This window comes from Aphis gossypii, chromosome 2 (genome assembly GCF_020184175.1).
Source record: "Aphis gossypii isolate Hap1 chromosome 2, ASM2018417v2, whole genome shotgun sequence".
Taxonomy (NCBI): Eukaryota; Metazoa; Arthropoda; class Insecta; order Hemiptera; family Aphididae; genus Aphis; species Aphis gossypii.
The window spans coordinates 26,071,243-26,098,361 of record NC_065531.1 but is presented as its reverse complement, the minus strand read 5'-3'; the positions used below and the strand labels follow the sequence as shown (position 1 = coordinate 26,098,361).

Genomic DNA, 27,119 nt, shown 5'->3' with positions numbered 1-27,119 from the left:
AACAAAATCATAACTAACCTGTCTGTGACCTGTGTGATTAAAAATATCAATTCGTGTAAGTGAATTTATGTTATATATAAACCGAACCGCTTCTTCAGTCATTCTCGAACAATTTCATTTTTTTACGAGGCTCAATGGGAATGGGTTAAGTCGTCAACGGGTGGAGTTATTTCTCATTGAAAATCGGAATTGATATAGGATTGGGAATGGATAGATTTTATAAGGTATACATGAGGGAAACCACTCATCACGATAGCCGGAAAAGCGGACCGGTCGAAGAAATCCTAAATTCTGTGTCGGCGAGATCTGCTGCTCAAAGTGCTGGCCGGCTGGCCGGTCGCGTCGCGCTAAGTCCAAATATGGTGTTTGTATTGCCCCGCGAAATAATAATACACAAACGAAACGGACTGACGGAGCGCGCAGTGGTGCGGTGGTGGCGGCGGCGGCGGCGGGCGGCCGTATATTCTCGTCTCGTTTTGTTTTTACTGTTTCTCTTTCCGTCGCGTCGCGCATGCGCCGTCGCCGCAACGTCGTCGGCCGACCTACGGGCTCCGGCCGAGGTTAGTTTAAAAGAGCACTCGTCATCGTGTGTGCAGTCCAATACGCGTCCGCAGTCCGAGAGAAAAAAGTACTCCCGTCGGTCGTATTCCGTTTCTCGTTTTTATTCCCCTCTCACCGTACACCTGTAGGTAGAAAATACGAACGCCGACCGATCACCACCGTCAATATAATATTTATTGTTCATATTACACGCATGTGTATAATAATAGAAATCGTATAATTATAGTATAAAATAAAAACCGACTAGTGCGACGCGCGTTTACAGATAACACGGTTGGTCCGTCTACATATCAAAACACTGAATACAACATACACACACACGCGCGCTCTCAATCGTAGCATAAATCATTGTGTCAATAACGCATTGCGGTGTAGTATCATTTGTCGTCGTCACCGTCGCCATCGTTCAAGCAAAACGCGAAAAATGTTAACAAGTCTCGTTTGATATATCTACACGAAGGTACCCAACCAAACCACTGTTCCACAGCCGATCTAATCGTCCGGAGAAAATCCGTGAACTGCCCACCGATCACCATCAGCGGTGTCCTCCACACGTCGTCAAACGACAAAGTTTCCATGAAAATGACGGAAATGAACGCGGTCAACACGCAGAGCATCGCCGACTATTTGGCGCAATTGCTCAAAGACCGCAAACAAATCACCGCGTTTCCAAACATGTTCATGCACGTTGAGCGGCTTATCGACGAAGGTAATTACTAATATCACTTACTACGATTTACTTTAGTTTACTACCGCGTTACTCATACACTACAATATTAATGATCGTCGATTAGCTTTGTCGCACGGTATCTCGGAACCGCGATATCGTTTCCGATTCGACTGAAAATGCGTTTAAAACAAAATATACATTCGTAACTCCGTCGTCCGCCCATTGGCGCCGCGCGATTAATTAATAATAATATCTGCATCATTATTATCATCGTCGACATCGTCGTCATCCGCCGCCGCCGTCGTCGTCTCGTGATAAGAGTTGATCTCAGCTGATTTTTAGTGTCGGCGGTGGCAAGCGTGCGTTTTTTAGTTTTCATTTTTGTAGGTCGCGTTTTTCGTCGTAGACGACGACGACGACAACGATAAACGCTTCGTGATCGGCGCGGGCCCGCTTGCCGGCGGGGGCAGTGGCGAGCATCTCGTTTTTCCCGTTTTGCCCTCCGCGCAATCCCACTCCACACACGAACATTACACACCCGTGTGTCTATTTTGGTCGTCCACGATTCCCCGGCAGCCCGCCGTCGTGTCGTCCGGACGAGAGAAAACCGAAATAAAAGATTAATAATTAAAATCGTAAAAACGCGTCCGGGTGAGATCACTCGGTCGTCTGGACTAAACGCTTTAAAACACGCTCGCCTAATATTGTAAAAATGAAAAAAAAAAAAAAGGTTCGGTAATTTTATGCGCGCGTATGTGTGTGTTTACGAGCCACAGCTCAATTGAAGGCCGCACGCGCGCTCAAAGACGTTGCCATTTACGAGCCGCCGCCGTCGCCGGTCCGTGTGCGTTTGTATGTGCGCGCACGGATTCGGTTTCACGACCGGAATGCGGCGGCGGCGACGTCGGCCGGCAGTGGTGGTACCACACCGCCGGCCCACGTGCTCTACAGGTGCCGCCGCGCGATCTGTGCACCTGTGCGCAGGGATCGTGACGGTGGCCGGGACGACGACAGGGCCTCGCCCCGAATCGGCTCCGCCGCACAGTTGCCCGCGCCCGGTGCCGTCCCCGCAACCGGCGAATCGCTGCCGTCCGTCTGGGGCTGTCCCCAAAAGGGTTTTCCACACACATGGGAGCGCGCGTTGCGCAACAAGTGGGCTTCGATGCCGCACCCCGCTCCGCCGCGAACGCGCAGACTGTCGCCTTAAAATGGGAACGCGCTCGTTTCGTATAATAACCGCATAACGTTGTTTTACATACTATTATTATTATTATTGTTTTCCGTCGTGCCTCGAGTGTATAAAAGAACGCAGTCAACACAAATGTCAAATATTATAGGCGGTGGCACTGCCATAAATTATAATATTCGCGTCGTTATTATTAATTGTTATTATTATTATCGTAGTTATTTGCTCCGTTCCGCATTACTCATTCATTATTTTAGTATCACGCTGTAATAAGCGGCTGGGGATGGGAAAATCCAACCGGCACTGAAAAAATGTAGAAATGTTGCCGTCCGACGCTGTGGCAGTTTAATTTTGAACCGTCTACATAAAAAAATATTATTAGTGATATTACGCCTTTTATGGGCGGTGCACTTTTTGTGCTGTTATATTTTTACGACTCGAACGTTTATTTAGTGTATGTTGTCAGTGTGAGTTAGCCTCTATTATGTCATTTTGACTGCCCGTTTTAAAATAGTTTCAGTGCTACTGCGATTGGAAGTGATAAACACAAAAATATAATATGTGCTACGGGTTTATCCAAAAAATACTTTAAAAAACGCGTTACCGTGCCTGTTCACGCCTCCGGTCCTTCTCACTTCTCTGTTGGCTTTATGAGGAAGTCCCGTATATCGAATATATGATTAGTTTTTGTCAAAAAAATATTGTTAATAGGTTGGCTTTACAGAGTACTGCGGTTATTGAAATGTGTACTTTTGCTCGTGGCGAATATTATTTATTTACAGAGTATTTGCTCGCATTGAAAAAAACGATTTCGTGTTTACAAATTACGAAGAGAGTACAATGCGCGTATCTATATATTCCGTACTATGACCGACTCAAAACGGTCGACGTAGTAGTGCTCGCTTGCGTATATTTAGTTCATTGTCGATGTGATGAAAGATGTGCGATTATTGATTAAGTATTATCATTTATCACTAACAGTAAATTAAATGAATTTTGTTTCTTGAACATTCTACGAGTTTCCTTTTTGTTTTTTTTTTTTAAAAATACCTTTGCTTAAAAACACTCAACTAGTCGTTGAAAGTTTGTTGATAAAATAAATGAAAATTTATGCATTTTATTGTAATATGTTCTATATCATATTATTAGTAAAATGTAGTATTCAACTATATTGTCTATCATATATATTTTTTTCATGCTTAATCCTTTGACCGTCATGTCTTAATAAATCGCGACAAATTTCTTACGGCTTTATCTCTTTATGTACACGAAGTAGTTTCTTAAAGTTCGATAAAATTACCATTGTGTTACATACCTACTACGATGTTTTATTTTGTCAGGAAAAAAATTATACACGTTCCAAGGGGATTCGTCGTCTGTTTATAAATAAAGAACGTGTTGGTAAAGCCAAAATGACGTCATGTTAAAATGTTTAATTAATTTAGTATCTACATTTTTTATAAGCATAATATTCCTACTATTGTATTTCTTTTAGAAATATATCCATGAATAAAAGAATTGGATATTCAATTTTGTTATAGTATTGGATTAGTTGTTTATATTTATTTTTTATAGCTATCTAATATTTTACATTCGTTTTTTACATATAGATAAGTATTAATATTATTTTAATTTATAAAATATTGAACATTTTTAGGTAGATTAAGTTACCTACGCTAGATGTTGTGTAATGTGTTACTTTTAACTTTCAATGATTTATTTCGAGTTTTAAATGTACTTTCACTATAGTTTTAGATGTATAATATTATAATTTTTAGGTTTTTAACTTTTTTGATTTTTAAGGTATAAAATAAAAAAATATTTGTAGGTTAGGAAATCCATTAAAATTTCAAGTTCACTAACATTTTTAACAATTTTTGGGGGTTAAAGGCCCCAAGCCTCTGCATTTCCGTCTATCTTGGGAAGTTAAAATTTGTTGTTTATAAATAATAATTACCAAAATGTAACATCGAGGTACCTATTTATTTATGTATTTAGTAATGTAATGCGAAAAACACAATTTGATTTTTATATTTTTTATCGATAATAATTTATTTTAGTAGTCTCATGAGTTAACGAATTTTGTACTTCAATACATTTTTAAGATGATATAGTAAAATAATATTCTTTACTTCTTATAGTTTTAATTTTACTATCAAAATGAATTCGAATTATTATTAGTTCATTAAACTCTAGTCATGTGTATCTTATCAATACTTGAGTAGAATAGATAAATAAACGAATGACGGTTGAAAATTCCAAATTGTTAACAAATACTAAAATCTGTTGAGTTTTTAACTTTGACCAGTTGAATTTCAGTGTTTTTTTGTTTAATCTTTTATTGTTTTCCTTGTATAAATTAGATAGTACGCGAATTATTAATTATGTTGCCATTCACATATTTCATATCAAAGAAAAACTTTTTTTTTTATCTAAATCAATTTGTTCTTAGAAAGTATTATAGTACAATGAATAAATATCATTATGAAAATGTCGAGTGTTTTTGGAAGGTATATAATATAAATATATCACTATAATTATTATTATTTGAGTTGTATATTGTGTTTATCGTAGTATTTTAATGTCGTTCGAGATGGATATTGTAGGAGTAGAAGATAGCGACGAGACGCAATCAAATTCTAGCTTTCTAATCCAATTCTACGTAAAACAAAAAGGGGTCTAATTTGTATCTTTATTTTTTATTTTTTACTACACCTACGTTTGACAAATGCGTTTTACGTGTTTTCGTCAACGGGAAACGCGTCTCGTATGTTATTATGTTATTATATAAGATAATCGTCGGACGAGTAGAGTAGTAGAGTGCATACGGTCCAAAAAAAAAAAAAAAAAATACAAAAGATCGCGTCTTACGATTTACTCACGATACATCATGTATACTTATATAGTTTTCGGTTTCGTGGGCGAGTTGTGTTAGTGTATAACATAACATAACATAACATGATACAATATAACGTGTAAAGTAACGACCAGATTTGCGCACAGTCGACTTGATCATATCAATATTGTATGTTACAATATTATGTTCTCGGGGACGCCACTGCCGCATGACGATATTAATGTCGATCAAAGCTATCCGGGACCGCGAGATCGGACCGGTGTGCGGTTCGTTAAGCCGCGGCCAGAGGCTGTACACATATAATATACGTACAGAGTGTTCGCCGCAAGAGACTTATACGCAGTTGATTGTGCACGGAATATATTATAATACGATAATATTATCTAGTGCGCAGCAATTATGTGTTTATATATAGCTAACACGGTTTTTGCGGTGCGGTGTACCTACCTACCTACCTACCTATCTATCTATACCTATACAATACCCGTTGACTGATGACGACAGCGGCGGCGCTGCGAGTCTAATGTGTCGTGACGCGCACATGTCGCTGCATTTCGAAAGTATATAGTCGTAGTCGTTTGATCTGGGTTTTCTTAACGCTCGGAGAAAAAAAAAAGGTGACGTCGTTCGAGTTTCTGCGCCATTTGTCGCGTCCCTCGGCAAACAATCCTTGGGATTATCATTATACATACGTATAGGAGTGGACGTTTTCCGGAAGCGTTCGTCGTCGAGTAAAATATTCTATCCATCTACCATCTCGACTTGGGCGAAACTGGCCCAAGGCCTGTTGCGTCTTGTGCGCTGTTCGCGGCGGCGGCAGCGTCATCGTCGTAGTTTTTTGTCATCCCGCTGCTTCCAATAATACGTCTCCAGATAATAATAATAATATAGGTACACATCTGTGATGGTCGTACATTATTATTATCTTCGCGTACGTCGTTGTATATTATAAAATAATATAAGTTTGTCGATGATATTTTTCGTATAATTATTTCGTTCGTCGCAGAGCTCGGCTAAACTTTGATGTCCGAGGATGCGACGTGAAAAGAAATCGAACTTTCATGGCTAGAGGTTCATAAATTTGATTTGTTTTGAAAAATCTTCGTTGCACAATACTTCGTTATCAGACTCCTTTTGAAACGTTTTTTGCAGTCTGTATTCACCATCGTTTTGGTATATGCGTATATCTATATGTACTATAGGTGTCGTGTGATCACCCTTTGGGCGCCGACCTACATTACAAGTGTATACCTATCCCCTCTTCAATAACAGTCGTTTTCTCGCTTCCGCGCCCCAGCACAAATTGCGTTTGCTCTTGGTCGATTCGCATTCAATCTATACAGTAGCACGCGTTGCACGTGTATTATCGTCATTATCATTTACATCATTATTGTCGTTGATTATTATTATTATTATTGTTGGAACATACTGCCGCACGTAGAATATTATCAACAGAATCCTATGTATATATATTATATAGCATACCTATATAACGGTGATAAATGGTATAATAATAATATAAAAAATATGTCTATGAAGATTGCGAACCTATGTGTCACAATTCCATAGGTCGGTGCACATATGTGTGTGTATAATTTTCAACAAACCAAGTGCCACTGACCTGCATTACTATCTATGGATGTGGTTTGAAAGTTTTTGTCCTCCTCCGCCGCCTCAGCCGCTGCCACTAATGTCGCCAGTTTCCATACACTCTTATAACCACCAGATGTGCGTCGAGAGACGGCATCGCGGTGCTTTCACACGATCGTATTTCCTTCATTATGCTGTAAAGTCATCACCATAATATCACCATGTTAGTTTCGGAATTCAAACACTCTATATTAACATCATAAGTTTATAAATTGCTTTCTAGATCTGGCCCTAGAGAGAAATACTATATAAGAGAAATAACGTGATTTGTTAGTATTTTTTGTAAAGACTTGGAGAGGGCTCCAAAAGTTCCGATATTATAATATTAGTGTACGCTAAAAATTATGCAAAAGAGACAAGTTTAAAAAAGAAACTGTAGATATCGTATAGCTTATAACAAAATTCTCTTAACATCATTTTTTTGAATGCGTTCGTGTACCATCATTGTTTTCAAACGTGTCTTACATCAGCAAACACCAGCACGAACCTGATTAGGTTAGGTTCAACAGCATCTTGTCCAGCTTTTGTATGTTATATAGGTATTATGTGCATAGTCGTGTTACGTCGTTTGTATACAGTACCACGTTTAATTATCTTATATCCTGGCACAAACAACGCTTGCTACAACGACGTAAATCTAAAATGGCCGATAATAACAATTATAATATTATGCACCATCAAATTATTGGTCGTCGTTTGTCTGGTCGGTGTACCCATATTTAATATAATATATTATATATATATACACATAACATTAGGTACTGATGGACTATAGTGTAATACAAGGTGCGCAGTGGGTGTACACGTATAGCTCGAAGCGTTTTGATATATTATTTTAACGAGTGAAAAATTTGTTTTGGCTGGCCCACTTGCCAAAAAAGGGACTGGTCACCGAGCCTGTAATTTTCTAGTGTCCGCTATTGGAAACCGCACAAGAAACCGGAATTTTTATTATATATACCTATTTATATGTATATACGTTACGAGCGAATCTCATCGCTGCTGAAGTCGGATGACTATAGTTCTGGACGTTTGAGTAAAAGTCTTGGTGTTAGGAATTAAATTTCATAACATAATACGAGTATGTATATTGTATATCAAAATATATGTATTATGCGTTCATCTTTTCGTCACGTATACAAGATACAATAAATTGTTATGTGACATATATATATATTAAAAACCTGAGTTTTATTGAATACTCACTAATATATTAAAGTTACAATTATTTTTTTCTTTAAGACTATATTATAATATTTGTGTTATCGAGTTAAATAAACGTTTAATCAGATTTCGATGTATATATGTACATATTAGTGACCAATAATCAATTTACATAGGACATAGGTAGTAAATGCTAATTTTTTTAATGCGTGATGTATAAATGCAATTTTTGATAAATAGGTCAAACTAAATGTGGTGATTAATTTTTTATTCGTGTTTTTTTTCAAATTTTTACTCGTTCAAAAGTTAATTATGCGCACACGTGATTCGTCCATTACAAATCGGTTAAAAACCATGTGATTAACAAAATATATTTTTTTAAATGGCATACCTGTATTGGCTCTATACATTATTGCAAGTACGTAGTGTGGTATACATTAATAGGTACGCTAACGTTTATTTTATTTTAAACTATATGGTATACGTATATAACTAACTTATTGTTTCTCTTCAACGCACGTTTTACAGTAAATCGCATAGTAATAACAGTAATATAATAATATAATTTATATATATATATATATATATATATATATATATATATTATATATATATATATATATATATGTTCCTGCTTGTATCTATTATGTGTGAAACAATTTTTGTTGTTTTAAATGAAAATAGCATTTTTGTGTCAAAATATGTTTACTTTTGTCCCATGTTTTTTTTTAAACGGATATTACGAGTACATCAGAAGATCTGTGTCGTTCGTTTCGATAACTAAAGAACCGTTAGTAGACTTTCGTGTGATTTGTTAATAGTCATCACACATGTAGCTATGGAACGCTTAAATACATTAACATTGTGTACGGATGGGAAATCAATTTCTGGTAACTCGTGGCCTTGGGCGCGGTAGGGCAATGTTGATCGTCGTTTAAAACCAATTTGTACATACGTTTTTGTATTTGAACTTGGCCGTAATTGTTCATTTAATTTAGAAATAATTGTATTCTGTCTTTCGTGATATTTGTCCAAGCGACACCAGCAGTAGCAGTCAGCCACCACATGTTTGTTGATTATTATGATTTTTTTATGCACGCAGTCCTTTGACCACTGTTGCCGTCCCGCCGTCTTGTTAAATCGCGATAAATCCCTCAAGGCTTTTTCTTATGTACGTTGGAGCGGTTTCATGCTCGATAATTATTGTCGTCTCTCAAAGAACGGTTTTGTTTTATATTTCGTTAAACGAAAAAAAAAAGTATAAAATAAAAAAAATACCATGTACCGAGGGGATTGGTCGTCGTCCGTTTATAAATAAAGAGCGTGTTGAAAAAGTCAAAATGGCGTCACAGCAGATGCCAAGTGCATTGCGTCTATTCTTGGACCTGGCGTCTGCATTGCGTGTGTTTTCTCCCCTTCAAAGGACTCTACGGCGTATATACCAACGCATCGAAGGTTGAAAAAATAACACTCGGACGATCATACACACGCTCGTTTGTATAATAATATGAATAATAATAATAATGTACCCTGTTACGAAAAACGAAAATAACAAGCTTTTGGTCAAAGCCCGCATACGCAGTAAATTATTAGATCAATCTATTATTATTAATATCACCCCGATGATGGGGGTTGTTTAATTTTTCACCATGTGCGAATATATACCCACCCGTACAACCATAAATAATCGACGGCGTCCATTAGTGTATATTTAATTTTTATTAATGACAATATAATAGCAATTTGATAAATATAGTTTATATCTACGACAACCTCTTACACGCACGTACGTATGTATATTACAATAATATGTAATGTATGTAATGTTTGTATGTATCGTGTAATGTGCGCGCGTTTTAGCCTTGGCGGACGGAAAGAAAGGCGGCGGCGGCATCGACGAGATTGGTAATTCGAGACACATCGCGCGAACGGAGAACAATGTGAAAACGATATTTTATACAGATGAACATGTCACACTCGTCGACTTCTGAGTCGGTGGAATCGTGTATTGTTTTACCCGCTCGTAATCTAATATTCCCCTCCTAGAGAAATGGTTTTACAAAATAGGCGCAACGGGATTTGTAGGTATATTAACTGTACAAATACAATATAATAATATGTTCGTCGTGTGTGTGTACGGTATACGTACACGTACGATACGTGTAAGTTATTCGTTCCCGTCTTCCCGACTTGGCGTTGACCCTTCGTGACGATTCCGCCCTTTTGAGAACCACTGAACTGCGACGATACAGTACCTACATTTTTTCTATTTCGTATTATGCGTATACGTGTGTAGTGCACGTACATTATATATATAATGTGATATATAAATAACAATAATAAATGATTCAAACGCCATATAAAGAATACACGGTAACGTGGCTTAAACATTACACACACATACACACATGTTTTCGTCGGGAAGACAAAGCACGGAAACCTCCTCATCGTGATGATGCATCCTGTGTGCTGTATATGTAGTAGTATATAATATTTATAATATTAGAATCGCTTTGGTTTAGAGCAGGGAATGAAAATATTCTCTCTTAGAATATCTTTTAATGAGAACCGAATGCGTGCAAACGGTATTTTTTTTATTTTTTTTTTTTTTGGCACTCGTTTTAGTTTTCAGATGACATTTTTAAATGCATAACGTGTCACATAAAATGCATTACAAACGTGTTTTTAAATGAGCCGCGTATAATTTTCAGACGTATTCTTCTAATTTTTGTAACTATTTTAACTTGTTGTTTTAATCATTATTGTACATCCGACATGCGACGATTATTCGAAAATGTTTGTTTTAGAGCTCTACGGATTTGGAACTTACAATAACGTGTGCATCTATGACTTTAGCCGATAATCTGTTTTGCATCGAATGTATAATCATTTGCAGCGCGGAGCAGCAACGCACGTACACACGCAAACAACGTACATATTGGTTACTTTATGTCTGACGTTGGATAAAACGATTTTTTTTTTTTTTTTTGTGAAAGTCTGCTCTTCAAACGCTGAAAGTGTTCCAACACACAACAGATGGTACCAATATATAATATTGTGTACGGTTTTGTTTTAAAATCCGTTTCTCGATCAACTAGTTGCACCGTGCAACTGCGGTGACCGCGGTACTGTAACAACAGCAGCAGGTTTATAGTTTCTATAATATTATTATTGTATTATGTTCCGTTTGAAAACGATATAGGCGGCCGCGCCGGCTTCTTCGACGTTATACGCGTGTATACAGAGGTATTTAGGGGCTGTGTTGTGCACCGTACACTGATTTCCACTTGCGATCATCCCCGAGGGCGGTGCATGTGTGTAAGACAATGATAATACGATATTCGTATATAGGTATTATTTTATTATTGTTGGTGGTATTTGTAGGAAAAAATGAAGGGTTCTGTTTGTCGAGACCTTGATGCGCGCGCCCCCCCTCCTATACGGCGCAGGCAACCGGTTTTTTTACTTGCATTATAAATACGTTCGGAATCTCCTCTCGGGGCCGGTTCTCGGCCGCCGCACAACTGATGTTTCGACGGACGCACGGTACTACACAGTTACTGTACGTACGTAGACAGTCGTAGGCTCATGTGTGGCGGAAAGGCAGCGAGGTGTATCTCGTAATATATGTAATATGTATATATATTGTATGGTCAAATGGCAGAAAAAAAAAACAATCTATTTCGATTTACAATAATTTCGTCGTCGTCGACCGGTAGCGTGTGGGTGTTGTGGGTATGTTTGAGAGAGTTGTGTGTCCGGCGTGTGGGACGATTTCCTACTCCTTCTCGAATATGCATCTTAAAACTTTATAGTAATATTATTAAATGATAATAAAATAACAATTTGTACACGCCCGTGTGCGCGATTCTTCCGCACCGAGTCATCGGGGGGGGGGGGGGGAAACCAGCCCGACCTTTGAATGTATTTATTCATGATATAATATCGTATTATCATATTATTATATTATATGATTTCCGCGGACCCGCTCGTCGTCACGGTCGGTAGTTAACAGTGACGACGATGTGGTTTCTGTGTATATTATGCCGTAGTCCACCGCCCACCGCCGCCACGGATCTGACGAGATCCGACAGGCTCTTTTGACATGTACTTTTTCCTTCGCATATTACTTTGATACGGCGCTGCTGTGGTGTTCGTCTTTAATTAATCGGAATTGAAAAGAACAAAACGTTTGGGCAATCGCATAAATTTGTTGCAGCGCACCCAATCGTCGCGGGGACACGTCCACCCAAACCAATGAAAGCGAAACTTATCATTTTGCTTTGTGTTGTTATTACGTTAATATTATTATTCTACTACCTAGAGTTTTTGCTGCCTCGTTCAGTATACGAGAGTGAAACACGACCGATAGACGTAACAATGATATGATGTCAATTGTCAACAGCAGTATACACATAATTATTTTTTTTAACTCCCATTTCTATAGCGAATTCAAACGAAATATTTTTTATACTTGTTGACGTTCAATTTTTTTAGTTTTACTTCGATTAGCTTATTGTTGCATTACCCTATTTTTTTATACTGCATGTGTATCGAATATTATACTATTACTCCTTGGACAAAATCGTGTTTCTATTTGTATAGGTATCGAATAAGTACAATTTACATGGCCGGAAGCCCGGAACACCTTTTATAATATAAGATATGACGAAGATCAATGTTGGTTTATTTTTTTGTAAATGTTGGTATTTTTTCACGAGATTAATTTTGTTCACTGTTTGCTCCTATTATTTGCACTATAAGTCAACTTTCGACCTTGTGACGGTCAACCCTTCATTGTTAAGACAATGGAATATTATAGGCGTCTAGACATATTTTTATTGAACACAGAGGGTTTTAAATTATTCTCCAGATCACGTTAATGGATGTGTACAAACAGCAAATATTAAGAACAATAACATAATACTGTACCTATTTTTTTCTGTACATCAAACATTTTAATGATTTTTACAAGTTCCAACAGTGTATACGCGTAAAATAAATATGTTACAAAAATAGAAAAAATGATCAATGATAACTACCTATATTATATATGATATTGAAGCAATTAATCATGTGTTACTTTTTAAAATTTAACATTATAACGCAATAATATTGAATTTTTAGATTGCTGTGTATTAACCCGTGAAATTTAATTTTTGTCCACAGAAATAACCAAAGTCCGGGCCAGCCTATTCGAAGTGAACGGTGTGAAGAAGGAACCGTTGGTGCTGCCGGAACCAGACGGCGCGCCCGTTACCATTACCGAAAAAGTGTTCGTGCCGGTTAAGGACCATCCGGAGGTAAGATCGTGAGGCGTTTAATTTATTGTCGTTATTACGCATTATTATTATTGTTATTGTTGTTTTCCGGGGCGCGGACGCGACATAATTTCACTGTAAACTATATTATATACCGTTTAGACAGTAATAGCGAGGACGGACTTGATACTCTACATGGATGTAATTTTCTCATCACGAAATTTTTCTATGTTAATGTTTAAAACAGTATCAAATATTAGTATGAATTCGGCTCCAGTGGTGGTGGTGCGGCTTAAACGACGCTGGTGTTGACGGTGGTGCTTCATGCCGGCATGGCTAAAAATAGAGGAAATATCGTGTCGCCTTCGCCGCCCACGCCGCGCCATCTTACCGGTACACATTCAGTGCCAAGATCCCAACCCGTATCGTGTGTCCTCCCCCGCTACCAGTCGATGGGCACTCGCCCAAACGACGGTCATTACTACAAAAATAAATTTGAAAATCTTACCGTAAACCAGGAAAAAACATGTGATCTGCGCTCTTTCCGCAGGACATTTTCTCGTCAAGACGAATGTATTCATTATTATATCCGTCATCGACGATTTTCCTGTACATTATACACCTATACTACCTAACATCGTACAACACATCTTGGTGGGGAGGGTGTTGATAAACCGAACGATGACCACCAAACGTCCATGGGATAATGAAATCACCGGTACCGGGTTTCACATGCTATCATAATATTATTTAATATATTTCAACGTTTTATTGTAGGTATTAAAAAAAAATAATAATGCGAAGTAGGTTAAAGATTATTTTATCTTTTGTTCGATATTTCGCTCAATAATGTGTGAGTTTATTGAATTCGTTGTTCAAGGTGTTTACTTCCTCCCTCACTATCTGTCTTGTCGTTTTCCTAACGTAATAATCTACAGTTCACGTTTCAATATTTTATTTCGCTCCTTCGTCGTTTTCGCCCTTGTACCTATGCGCTTATACTTGTTTTAAACTACATGTGACATCTGTACCAGATGTCTATATGAAAAACGTCCCCTTTCTCTTGTAGACACTTCTATAAATACGAGTCAAATCGTCTCGTGTACATGTGTGGTTATTTACAACTCAGACGCATCCCTCGTCACCACCACCGCTGCCACCCTCTTGAAAACTGAATACCAGACGTTTACGTCCCGTTGCTTCGGGTGCTGTTCCGGCAGCCCTGTTTAAAAACGAATTATTTTAAACAAAAACGTCCAAGTACATTTCTTTACCGAGAACGACGAGAAATAGTATACAAACCTAGTACCTACTCGCAAAATCCCCGTCGTGAGTCAAACCCATCGAATGACCTTTTTTTTTTGTTAGATGAAATTGTCATCGATTCCATAAGTATAGGTAGTCTTAAAATAACTAAAAATAACAATTCAGTCAATCTGAAGTTAAAATTCTAAATAATTTGAAGGTAAATTACTGTTTTACTCAACAAAAAATTACCATGTATTTGAATCAAGAAATTTGAGAAAAAATATAAACTTTTTGAATAAAAATAAAAAATAAAAATTGTATTCATCATTTTTTAATTGAAATGGACATTAACAGCTTTATTTTATTTATATTGTTATTATGATAAAAATAAATTTATATAATATATGTTAAATACATTTTTATCTTAAATTTGAATCAAATTAAAATTTAATACTGCAAATTTTTAAGCTTGATAGTCCAACGTAAAGAATGACATATTAAGTTCAGCTGACTAATTGTATTCCAAATTAATTAGAAAATGTTGATTTTTTCTCATGTCATCGTAATAATGAATTGTGAAGTATGTATATAATTGTTTTGTCAAATGTAAATTTATTTTTTAATTAATCGATAAAATTAAGAAGTAACCACTACAGGACGACCAAAAGTAAAAATTATTATTTGTGAAGTTGATAAGTTGTTTTAAATTTACCTGTACTGGTGGAATCGATGTGCCCCTTCGAAAACAATGTATTTCTTATAATATTGTTATACCAACAGTTCATTGTGTAGGCAGTATGTGGGTAGGTAATGTGTCCAGTGGTGTAAATAATGATCAGTTTGTTTTGAGTGCGAGTCAAAGATGGCCGCTCGGAGTGACTATGGCAATGATTAATCTGTAAAAAATAAGTCTCCTCACGACGAAAACCGCGCACTCTCTTTGTGCCGGCAGCGGTGTTGACCTTTTTTACTTGTTTGGATCTATTTTTAAGGCACTGTAAAATTATAATTCGGGAAAAACAACTTATTAATAAAATTAAAATTCATATTTTTCACGGTTTTTAGCGTAAAATATAAATTGCCTTTTGTATTCTGTGTAGGTACTTTTTAAACTATTTTACGATTCGACATTTTTATTTATTAATTTATACACAATTACACTGTATGTTTTATTTATTATTACCGCTTATGCTATTATTGATCCTGCTGATCCATTCACAATTTCTTGCAATAGGTTAAGTATTGCAATCAAATAATTTTTTTTATATGTTATTTAGCCATTTAGATACCTATGTGTTTTCTTTTATTGCATACTTCGAGAAATTCAATTATTTTGAACACGTATAATGTAAATTCTTTAAAGTATTTATACATTTTTTCTAGTATTATTAATTTATTATTTATTATAACTATGACCAAGCTTTCAACAATTTTTTGTATGAATAATGCACAACTTGTACTTGCGTTGCGTATATTATGATGTAATGGTAGAAAATATTGTACAGTTATTGTCCAAGATTTTTAAAATTTATTTCAGGAGATTGTCTATCTTTTTTACTGTTTAAGAAAAAAAATTAATTTATTATTACTAGGATGTGTTTTAAACTTTATTTTTGTATAGTTTATCTTCATGACTTATCAATTGATAAATTTAATAATATTGGCTGAACACATTTAATATTTTAATTAACTGTACAACTTACAAAGAATTCACTAATTTACAAAATTTTCCTAATAAAAAAACAAATTTTAGAATATTGTAGTACTTGAGTATTTTATAAAATATAGATCGCAATTGCTATAAACCTAGTTACTAGTTATCTATATAGGTAAATATAATATACACTATAGAGTACCTTTGAAAATTGTAAATATATATTCAATTGTGCTAAGGAATTTGTTGTTAAATTAAAAATGTCTATACTATAATGTATTTGAATTTTGTTGTATGCTATTTTTTCACCTATATCACTATTACTGTCGTGCCTTGTACAAGTACTTTCTGGTAGAGTCGTAGAGAAGTGCAATTTACGTAATTCTGATTTTTTTATTTTCATACCTTTTCTCCAGTAGAAATAATGACATCGACCGCCTTTTACGCTGATCAATTTATCATATGTATTTTCTCATATTATAAAGTGACAGGGAGGAAAACGGAGTTTAAATGTTACGCACTTAGTAGAATGGGTTTGGCATGTCCTTGGTGCATGTGTTTATATAATAATATAATATTTGTAATACTCAACGGATTGAATGGGATGGTCCGAAAGACATGTCCGGTCGTGGATGCCCATTAATGGACAACAGTGGCGTATATATATTTTTCTAATTTTTATTTATTATTTTTATTTTGTCTACTCTACAATTGCGACCTACGCGAGTTATAGGCGTTATAGCGAATAGTTCTGAGAGGGAGTGGGACAGGAAAAAAGGAACTTATTACTCACATCAATATATTCAACGCGGGGTTGGAGATGTATGTATAAGACCGATTTGCATCTCGTCATCATCATCATTATTATAATTTTATTAAAAATCTAATGAACGATGTATGTATATCGCAGGCGTAATAATGGCATTTCCAAAATGAGTAATCCCACGCTATTAAATTTCCATATACTACCACCGTGTGTATATATTATTTTCGTCTTTTAAATCGTCGTCGTCGTCTACACACTTCTATATATATATGCAATGTTAAAGATCATAAACGTGCCAGAGAAAACATGAGAGGACCATATGGTCGGGTTCTTTTTTAGGATCGTGACAACGCTGAATATGGCCAACAAGCAATGGCGCCCTCGCAGTTTCTGCTCCCGCCGCCATTGCCTCGTGTCCTTAATGTTTCTTAATTTTTTTTTTCTATCCAAAATCGTTTTTCTGTTTTATAGCAATTCTCCGTTCGTTCGTTATAATAATAATAATAATAACAATAAAAATAAAAATGAATGGTGACAAATGCATTTGTGTGAAATTATTGTGTATCGTGTACATGCTATTTGCATATATTATTATTATTATTATTTTAGCATATGCGCGGCGAGAGTGCGAAGAGATAGTTTAGGAGAGAAAGAGAGAGAGAGAGTGAGAGCTGGCTCGCCTATAAAGAGGGGGGTTTAATCCTTTTTTGGCGTTAGCACCATCGTTATTCGGGTTTGGCCAAAAACGGTTCATTAGCAGAATTACTATGTATTATTGTGATGTGTGGTAGGTAGTTAGTCACTTTTTGTCGCCGCAAACCATTGTTGTGATTTGTGGTGGTGCCCATTATCATTGAGTCGTTATTATATATATATATATATATAACAATAATTAATAATAAAATATACTTATTATATATTTTATTTATCCTTAACTGGCGGTAAAATTAATTGTTGAGTCTTCTCGCGTGAATTACCATTTTTTTTCTGGCTTGTCACTTCAGGCCGTCGTGAACTCGTGAGTTCCACAAAACTCGGTGGGGGGTATACACAATCGTCACTTAGACGAATGTCTGACTATGTTTGTATTTATTTTATAATATTTGACTTCGTGCAAAATTTGATTTATTTTGAAATTCATATTTGTTTATCTATGAAATGTTAGTAGTATAATTGTATGTATGGTTTATTAAATATTACTATAGTATTATAATTACATATATTATGTGAAAATTAATCTCATTATCGTGCCGTATTTGTAACATGTCTTATTACTTTGATAATGTACAATAATGTTATAACCATGTTATTCAGTCTATAAATTAGTGATTTTATGCATAATTATCTGCTTTCTATTATATCGAATCTGCCGAGGTCATCGTAGTATACCTAAATCTACTTTATTATCATTCGGTCCCTACAATAACAATTTCGATGAACATTTCAATATTGTGATGCGTCATTAGTCATACTTAACTATAGGGCTGTGCTTTACACTTGCAATTATTATAGATAATGCATAATTGATAAATATAATAAGTATAATAACCAATGTACAACGGTATGGGTCACGGAGTTTGGTACAGTTTAACTTCATAAAATTATTACTTTTATACTTTTATCTAGTTTATAAAATATATTATGTTGTAAAAATTATTAAATGTTTGTGACTGAAGTGTGTTCGGTGTGGATTGATTAGTATAACGCTGTTGAAAGTTTTTCTACGAAATAATTACGAAAAGAAATTAGAAATGGAAAAAGATGTAAAAAAACTCGCGTTCGGACTACAATGATTATTAGTTCTTTTCAAATACATATCCGCTCCTTAAATGTTGTACTGAATAAAAAGTATCCATGTTTCTTGGGGAATTTCAAATATCTGCGTCACCATTTCCTCTACTGTGTAGAGTCTGCATTTCAGATGCTGTAATTTCTACGGTTTAAAATGTTGGTACATAATATGATATTTTAATCCGTTGAAATAACGTCATAGTAGTAGTCGTAGTACCATAATAATATTGAGAGGACGAGGTGTAACCGCGGTTACGCATGTCTATACAGAGGAGTGCCATCCATAAAATAATAGTTAATGCACAGGCAGGCTTTGTAGGACTATTATTAATTATTATTGTCATCGTCCACTTCTTGATCCAGCGGCGTAACAAAGGGAAATAAAAATTGACGACGAGTCCCATACGATGTTTAAAACGTGAAATTGACGTTTCGGTAATTTTTTTAAACAATATTTCTACTGTATTGTAAACCATAATTATACCATGTCATCGCAGTATTTGTTAGTGTTCGGTCGCACGTATTGTCTTAGCGGAGGCTAGATTTTGTTGGAAAATAATTGGTTAGGTTGTAAAAATTCGGGAAATTTTTCTGAATTATAATATGTTATATGTGTATATTTTATTTTTGGAATTTTACTGATTTAGGAATATAAATGTTTTATTGGTTAAGTATTTACCTTGAAACGTATTTATTAGAAACATGTGTTGGGCACTTTGATGAAGTATTATTTTAGAATCGTATTTATAATTTAAACGTATATTGTTGGAATAATATTAGCTCAGAAACGTTTTTTGTCAAAAAATAATTTGTTTGCAACCATGTATCGTAATCCAATAATATACATTTCCAATAAAATATTTTTCATTAAAATAATTTGCTCAGCAATATGATTTTCAAAAAATATTGTTCAATGTATAATTTATAATTTATGTTATATAATAGTTCTAAGAACACTTGTTTTCCAATAGAGTATTGTCCATAAAAATATACGAGTAGTTCTAATTTTCAACACATAATATGTGTTTCTCACAACTACGACTCTGAACTTATAACTTTTCAACTTTTTAAGCACGCCAGTCGTAATACTACTGTAACCTGACTGTAGTAGTGGTAATTGCACTTAAGATTACCTTTACAAATTGTATACACCAATTTATTGTGCTCGGTTATGTTCCGGGTTGATTATCCAAATACTGCATTAGATAATCGCTATTAGTTATTTTTTTTTTAACATTTTAGTTATTTTTTAAGATTTGAAAATAATATTTAGTAGAACTTATTTACTTAGTATTTAAGTTACTTCACTTAAATTAAATAAAAACATATAATAATGAACATCTAGTTATTTAAAATATAATAAAAATGAATTACAATTTTAAAAGTATTTAATATTATCCATTTATTGTCATCGTGTTTACCTTATATTATAAAGTATTATACAATGCATATGGATTTAGCTTATATTGGATAGATAGCTTGCGAAAATTAAAACTTATTTCTTCTGTAAAGTATCACTCAAATCCATACTCGTTAGTTATGTATGCACAATGCACATAATGACTAATAATGTAATGAAAACTTCAATAATTTTAAAGGATATTAGCTGTGAATCAGTTACTAAAATTTTAAATGCAAAAATATAATTTTTTATCGACTGTAAAATATAAGGCGCGCAATATTACCTATTATACAGTAAACTCGGTCTGAAATACAAATTGTGTTTAGGCGAAACCTATAGTCTATGCCCGCGTGTTCACGTGACGTTTAAAATGTTCCAACCAATCCAGTCGTATAATATTATTTATTTTATATTATTTTAGTCGTGGAATTATATTCGTATACGTTGGCCATAAAAAGTAAACATTGCGTGTTTAAAATGTCATATGTGTATTCGAGTCAATTAGTATATAATATTATAATAGTGACGAGTAGAAACCACTCGACTGTTTATATAATCATAATATATACACCACAGTTATTATTACTATATTATAATGCTATGTTATGTGTATGGTGTGTGTCGAAAAGACGATATCCAATTCAAGTACCTACGTTGTTCGAAGAAATTAACGTACTCGTGGCCCATGGGGCCTTGTCGAGCCATAGTCGGCGACACCGTGTGGATACACAGGATGTTAACATCGTTTCAAATGTTATTATCTATCGATTTGTTACAATAAGTGTCTCGCCAGTATATTAATCAGTACTTCACATTAATTTTCCGTAAATCGTAATCGACAATACATTTAGTATATTAATGTATTAATATTAAACGTGGGGAATGGGAATCTTGGTTTATTTGAATAGTGTTGGTGATAATTTTATTTCGAAATATAAATTGTGTCACGAAAAAAAAAAAATTGAAAATTATGCGTAGATATTTGCTAGCATTACTATGATTTAACTAGCCCACTTAAAATATACATCTGATACGACAATCGTTACAATCAACATGTTATTATGATTTTTATATGTTTTTTTTCTGTATCATTTTCAAATGTTTCCATATTCTTAAATGCGATTTTAACAATAGATTTGTATTAATATTTTTTAGTTCAACTTTGTCGGAAGAATATTGGGCCCACGAGGTATGACAGCAAAACAATTGGAGTTGGAAACCGGATGCAAGATTATGGTTCGAGGAAAGGGTTCAATGCGTGATAAGAAAAAGGTATGTACGAAAATTAAGTGTTAATTTTATATTGATTTTTCTTGTCTAACACTATGAATAAATATCATTTATTTGCTAACACCATTATCGGGAGTTTTTCATACAGAATCGTAAGTAAATATGAATTGTATAGTTTCGAGTGATATAACAATTAATTATTATTAATATGTATGTTTCAAGGAGGAACAAAATAGAGGTAAACCCAACTGGGAACATTTGAGCGAAGAACTTCATGTTTTGATATCTGTTGAAGACACTGAAAACCGGGCTAAGCTCAAGTTGAAAAGAGCAATTGACGAAGTGAAAAGGCTTCTTGTGCCAGTTAGTTGAAATTATTTTTACAAATCTTTTTGGTTTTTAATTAAATTCAAGTATATTAAAGTTCTAATATTATTACTTTTTAGGCTGATGGAGAAGATGAATTGAAGAAACGCCAACTAATGGAACTTGCTATTATTAACGGTACATACAGGGACTCAAACGCTAAAGCTTTAGCAGCAGCAGGTAAATTAATATTTACTATACCAATAATATTATAATTTATTTAGTATTTTAATCACAATATTTAACAATTAATATTCTAGCTTGCGATGAGGAATGGCGTAGGATGGCTGTTGCAGCAGCTGCTGAGACACAGCGACTTTTGTCACCACATGGTATGGGTGGCCTAGCCACAACTTTGCGACCACAAACTGCCACACCATTAACTGCGCCACTTATATTATCGCCACGTATCCCGACTGCCATTACTACCAGTGGTGGAAATCCTGGTGCTCCTCAGCTATTGTCTCCAGCTGAACATCATCATCATGCTGCAGCAGCAGCAGCTGCAGCTGGTCTTATATATACACCATACGCTGATTATGCCAACTATGCATTAGCTGGATCACCATTGATCACAGAATACACTCCTGCCGATCACTCGGGTGCGTTGTTGTTTGTTTGTTAAAAAAAAAAAAAAGATTTATATAAATATATATATTATATATATTTATATGGTGTATATGATTGAATGCGCTTGGGAGACTGAGAAATCATTATTCAGGATGAAAATAATTTAAAACTACAATTAAAATCGCCCCTGTTCAAATATCACTAAACAATTATTAGTTTTTAATAAGACTGAAGAAAAACACATATGAACCTAATCAGTATTTTTACTTTTCAAAGCAAACTGTTCTTGAGATATTTTTTAAATTTTAATTTATTTTTATTATTATATTAAAAGAATGTTCGGCCAGATACATGCTAATGGTTCCAGAACTACAAGGGCTCACCTACCGTCACTGGCCAAATCAACGTTAGTACCATCCTTAGTATTTGGCCATCCAACCCTTCTTTTTTTATGTTTGTGAGGTGCTATCTTATTTATTATTTATGTATAATTTTAGGAATTAATTTTATTTCAATATTCCTTATTATTATTTTTTTATTATTATGAATATTATTATTATTATTTATATAACTATTATTTATCTTGTTTATTTTATTATGATTATGATTATTATTATTTTTTTTTTTTTTGATTCCTTAATTTTTTGCGCGCTTTTAATCTATTTTATTACTCAAAGCTTTTATTTTTATAGTAATTATTTATAGATTTTATTTTAGTTATATATACATATATATCCCTTCTTTATCTCTGTTTCTTTCGCGTTTAGTTAGTTCAAATATTAGTCTAACTCAACTAAAATATTATTTTAAAAAACTAGGTGTGTACTAATGAATTTAATACGGTAATCAAACATTTTTCCTAATAATACTCCTCAAGTACTTCCTATTGAAAAAAAAAAATATAATATTTAGAATTTGTATTCTAACTGGTAAAACAATTTTAATAAATAATAACAATTAAACAAATCCTTATTATTTTTAATATTTTTCATAGTTTTGAAATTAGTGAATTTAAAAGTATCTTTCATATCTTCTTAGTCAATATTTTCAACTAACCGGGACAAATATTTAAATAATTTTTTAGAAATATGTAAACCAAGGTGTGACTCTAACATTAATAGTTAATACTAAAGTTTTAACAAATATAAAACAAAATATTAAAAACATTAGGACCCGAATTAACAAAATACTTGAGGGACCAAGAAGAACCACCAAACAGGTTTTTTACTCATAAGAAGAATATATACTTCTGACACCTAAAGTTCCTTAATTTGATAAGAATGAAATACCATGACAAACACTTTTAATATTTTAATTATGTTTATATTATATTATATTATAATATTATTATAAAAAAAATACTCAGGCTGATTATATAATTAATGTAATGTATATTTTTTTTGTGATTGTTTAGTACACATCTATGTTTAGAATTTGTTATACATATATACTATATATATATATATATATATATTAAATAATAATTACTATTATTTTTGTACAAGTTGTAGGGGGTCGACGTTTTAAAATGGAACCTGGCTCTCTAACGGTGTTTTTATGAATGCATTACTAAAATTAATTTTCAATAAATAAATAGAAATAATATGTTTATAGCAGGTGCAGCAGCCGCGGTTGCGGCGGCGGCTCAGGTCGCAAAACAAAGAAGGCATTTGACTCAGATCAGGGATCATCCGTATCAGAGGGTTGGCACTTCGATTGTCAATTAAAAAAAAAAAAAAAACCAAAATTAAAAAAAAAGTTCTTTGAATCTGAAAGGTCAGTTGCTATTCGTTTTTAATTTAGGGTTAGACAATCATAGTTTATAGGATATAATCTGGCGCGATTATCAAATTTCAAAGACCCCAAATTATTTATATCAATTTCAATGACCCCCATGCGTAATTTTTTTTATTTATGCTTCTTTTTTTTTTCTAGACCTTTTTTTCGGTTGTGATATTTTTATTTATTTTTTCTCATCATTTATTTGTGTTTATGTAGGTATACTATTAGTTTTATATACCTACATATCATATATTAAATAAATATCTATTTATTCATTTTTAGTTAATTTATATACATTTTTATTTTACTATTTTTTTTTTGCTTGTTATAGCAGTATTATGTAGGTGTAGGAGCTACATATATATTAATTTGTAGTTGTAACATATTTAAGTATATTTTTCACGTATTGTGTTCTAATATTGTATTTAACAGCAAAACCGAAGATTGGTGAAGGTAGACTATCAAAATTATCTACGATTACTACGAAACATCCCTTATTTTGCACTATAATATTTAAATTTAATGCATTTAATATATAAACAGTGGAATGAAAAAAAACTTACATTACTGATTAAATAATAAAAATAATAATCACATGAAAGTTTTTTTTTTTGTATTACTCATATGTATTTTACGTCATAACGCTTTTCATTCATATGGTAGTAAAATATTGTACTAATAACTATTGAAATACACTTGACAGAACACTTATGTTTGTCACAGGCGTACTTATACTAATACAATAATAGAACATAATACTTTTAGCTGCTATTTTTTTTTTTTTGAAATATTTCATTACTAACATGTTTTTTTATTTATTTTTTATTTAACCTCAAAAAAAGGCTTGCGGAGATCTAACATACTGGACCTTTATTTTAACACCACACAATGCAGCCTGCGGCCGAAGTGCGACGATTGCCAGACGGAACTATTATTAACAACTAAACAATATCATTCTGCGCACATATATACACACTTAAAAAAAAAACGCAATGTTGCACTTGAAATTATTCGTCTAACCAATTATCTGTCTGTCTAATCATTTTCGTATAATAATATTTGTTTTATTTATATTATTATAGTGTATTATGTTGTTTCGTAATATTACAATTTAAAGACTAGATAGATTTATTTTGTTGAGTCCCTTGATGCCTTTAAAAACATATGTATCTATATATTTGTTTATTTTGGTATTAATGTCGACAATCGTTATATGCTTGTCGTCACTAGTCTTAGTATTTTTGTTTGTTTATTTCCTGAATTCTGAACCACCACAATGGTCTAATAACACAAAGTATACGACAATTAAAAATATAAAAGAATATTGAACAAACTTTTTTTACAACTCTACTTATCAAATTTGCTTAGTTTAAACAAGAATATAAAATAAGAAAATTACAAAAAAATATAAATGAATATTTTTTTTTATGTTGTTATTATTTATAAGAACTATTTTATATATAGTGTGCAATAAAATGTTAATTTTTTTTTTTTAGAAAAGTTTTTCGATATTATTATCTAGAGAAAATTTTCAGTATTAAATACAATTAAAATATAATACCTTAAATAATACCATATGCCAGGTGCCAAAATCGACCCATGCCAGTTCATTTTACATTTTTTTTTTTTTTTTGTTATAGAATTATGTTAAATAAATATAGAATATAATACTCACAATAATTTATTTATTAGTGAGATATATTTAAAATTATATATTATATGAAAATATATATTTATACGTAATGAAAAAATTATTATATATTTATATATATATATATATAATTAAGTTTTTATAATATTTTTGTAAGTACTTAAGAGCCTAAATAATTTAGACAATCTCTCGTATAGGCTAAATATATATATATATCATATACATACATTATTATATTACTTTATTTTATTTTGTTGTTTACGAATCTCAACGTTAAAATAGTCGTGTTTTTGTTTTTTCTTGTTATTTTAGACGTTTGTAGTTAATATATAAAATAATTATAAATATACTTATAAATGTATATTTTAGATTTTAGAAAAAAAAATTTTTGTTTGTAGATGAGCACTTTACTGCCTCCCAAAACAATAAATAACTGTTTGATGTATTTCAGGCTCATGTGCCATAGGGTAAAATTTTTTTCTTCTCTTTAAACGTATTAAGATTTAACATTATAAATTTTAATTTATTTCAATCTATAAAACATTGTTTATATTATATAAACTATATTTATATAATATATTGTATTAATATTATACGCTTGACAATATGAATTTTATTTTTATTTATAAATATATGTGTATATGTTTTATAGAAATATATATATACCATAGGAGTTTCTATTTTAATCAAATTTATCAATGTTGCATGTAAGGTTTTTCAGATTTTTATGAAATTTATTTTGTAAATGAAAATGTTTTATCAAATGATATGAATAATAAAAAAAAGCATGTAGAACAGTTTTTTTTCATTATTTTTTTATTACCCATATCTTCCTTTCATCACCATGCCGCGTATGTTGGGCAACTCGTATAATAAAATCTACTTTTTGTTTGCACTGCTGAATCCACATGAAGTTGCTAATGAATAGAACAAAGAGGTTTAGAACAAGTCATAAAAATATATTGACTTGTGTTGTACAATACACATAATATATCAATGTATATATTTTATGTTTAATTGTATTTCACTCTACGTCGCAGTAACTCAATAATTGTCTTTTTTTTCTTTAATTACTAGCCATGATGTACGCCACCGTATAGTGTATATGTTTTTTTTTGCTAATCCAATATATTATGTGCAAGAAAATAATAAAATATATTGTAGTGGTCACATGGTAACCATTATTGGCCAAAATAGTAATGAATTTGTGATCATTTTATACACAATGTGATGATGTTTTGGTATAAAAATATTAATACTAAGTTTGCTATTATCAATTTCATAACTATGAGTTTAGTAGGATGTTTTAA

At 33.0% G+C, this 27,119-nt stretch overlaps 1 protein-coding gene and 1 long non-coding RNA gene across 3 annotated transcripts; one reads left to right on the top strand and one right to left on the bottom strand.

The window, feature by feature from the left end:
- The first annotated feature begins 563 nt into the window (after positions 1 to 563).
- Positions 564 to 26,606, top strand: LOC114123300 (protein held out wings). 2 transcript variants are annotated; one of them, XM_027986218.2, is made up of 9 exons: positions 564 to 1,270; positions 13,258 to 13,391; positions 21,366 to 21,482; positions 21,663 to 21,803; positions 21,887 to 21,986; positions 22,067 to 22,408; positions 22,711 to 22,782; positions 23,991 to 24,152; positions 25,001 to 26,606. In XM_027986218.2, the coding sequence occupies exons 1-8, from the start codon at positions 1,138 to 1,140 to the stop codon at positions 24,101 to 24,103; spliced, it is 1,152 nt and encodes a 383-aa protein (XP_027842019.1). In that variant the 5' UTR covers positions 564 to 1,137; the 3' UTR covers positions 24,104 to 24,152; positions 25,001 to 26,606. The 2 variants fall into 2 exon arrangements, with proteins under 2 accessions (XP_027842019.1, XP_027842020.1); XM_027986219.2 differs by lacking the exon at positions 22,711 to 22,782 and having other exon boundaries at positions 565 to 1,270.
- LOC126550473 (uncharacterized) lies at positions 14,437 to 15,492 on the bottom strand. Its single transcript, XR_007604594.1, has 3 exons — positions 15,310 to 15,492; positions 14,652 to 14,762; positions 14,437 to 14,571 (listed from the first exon to the last, which is right to left on the bottom strand). It is a non-coding gene; the product is annotated as an uncharacterized LOC126550473 (long non-coding RNA).
- Positions 26,607 to 27,119: the final 513 nt, after the last annotated feature.

Coding starts and splice junctions, on each gene's coding strand:
- LOC114123300 (XM_027986218.2), top strand. CDS start 1,138: ATGAAAATGACGGAAATGAACGCGGTCAACACGCAGAGCATCGCCGAC. Junction 1,271..13,257: donor TGAGCGGCTTATCGACGAAG/GTAATTACTAAT, acceptor TTTTGTCCACAG/AAATAACCAAAGTCCGGGCC. Junction 13,392..21,365: donor CGGTTAAGGACCATCCGGAG/GTAAGATCGTGA, acceptor AATATTTTTTAG/TTCAACTTTGTCGGAAGAAT.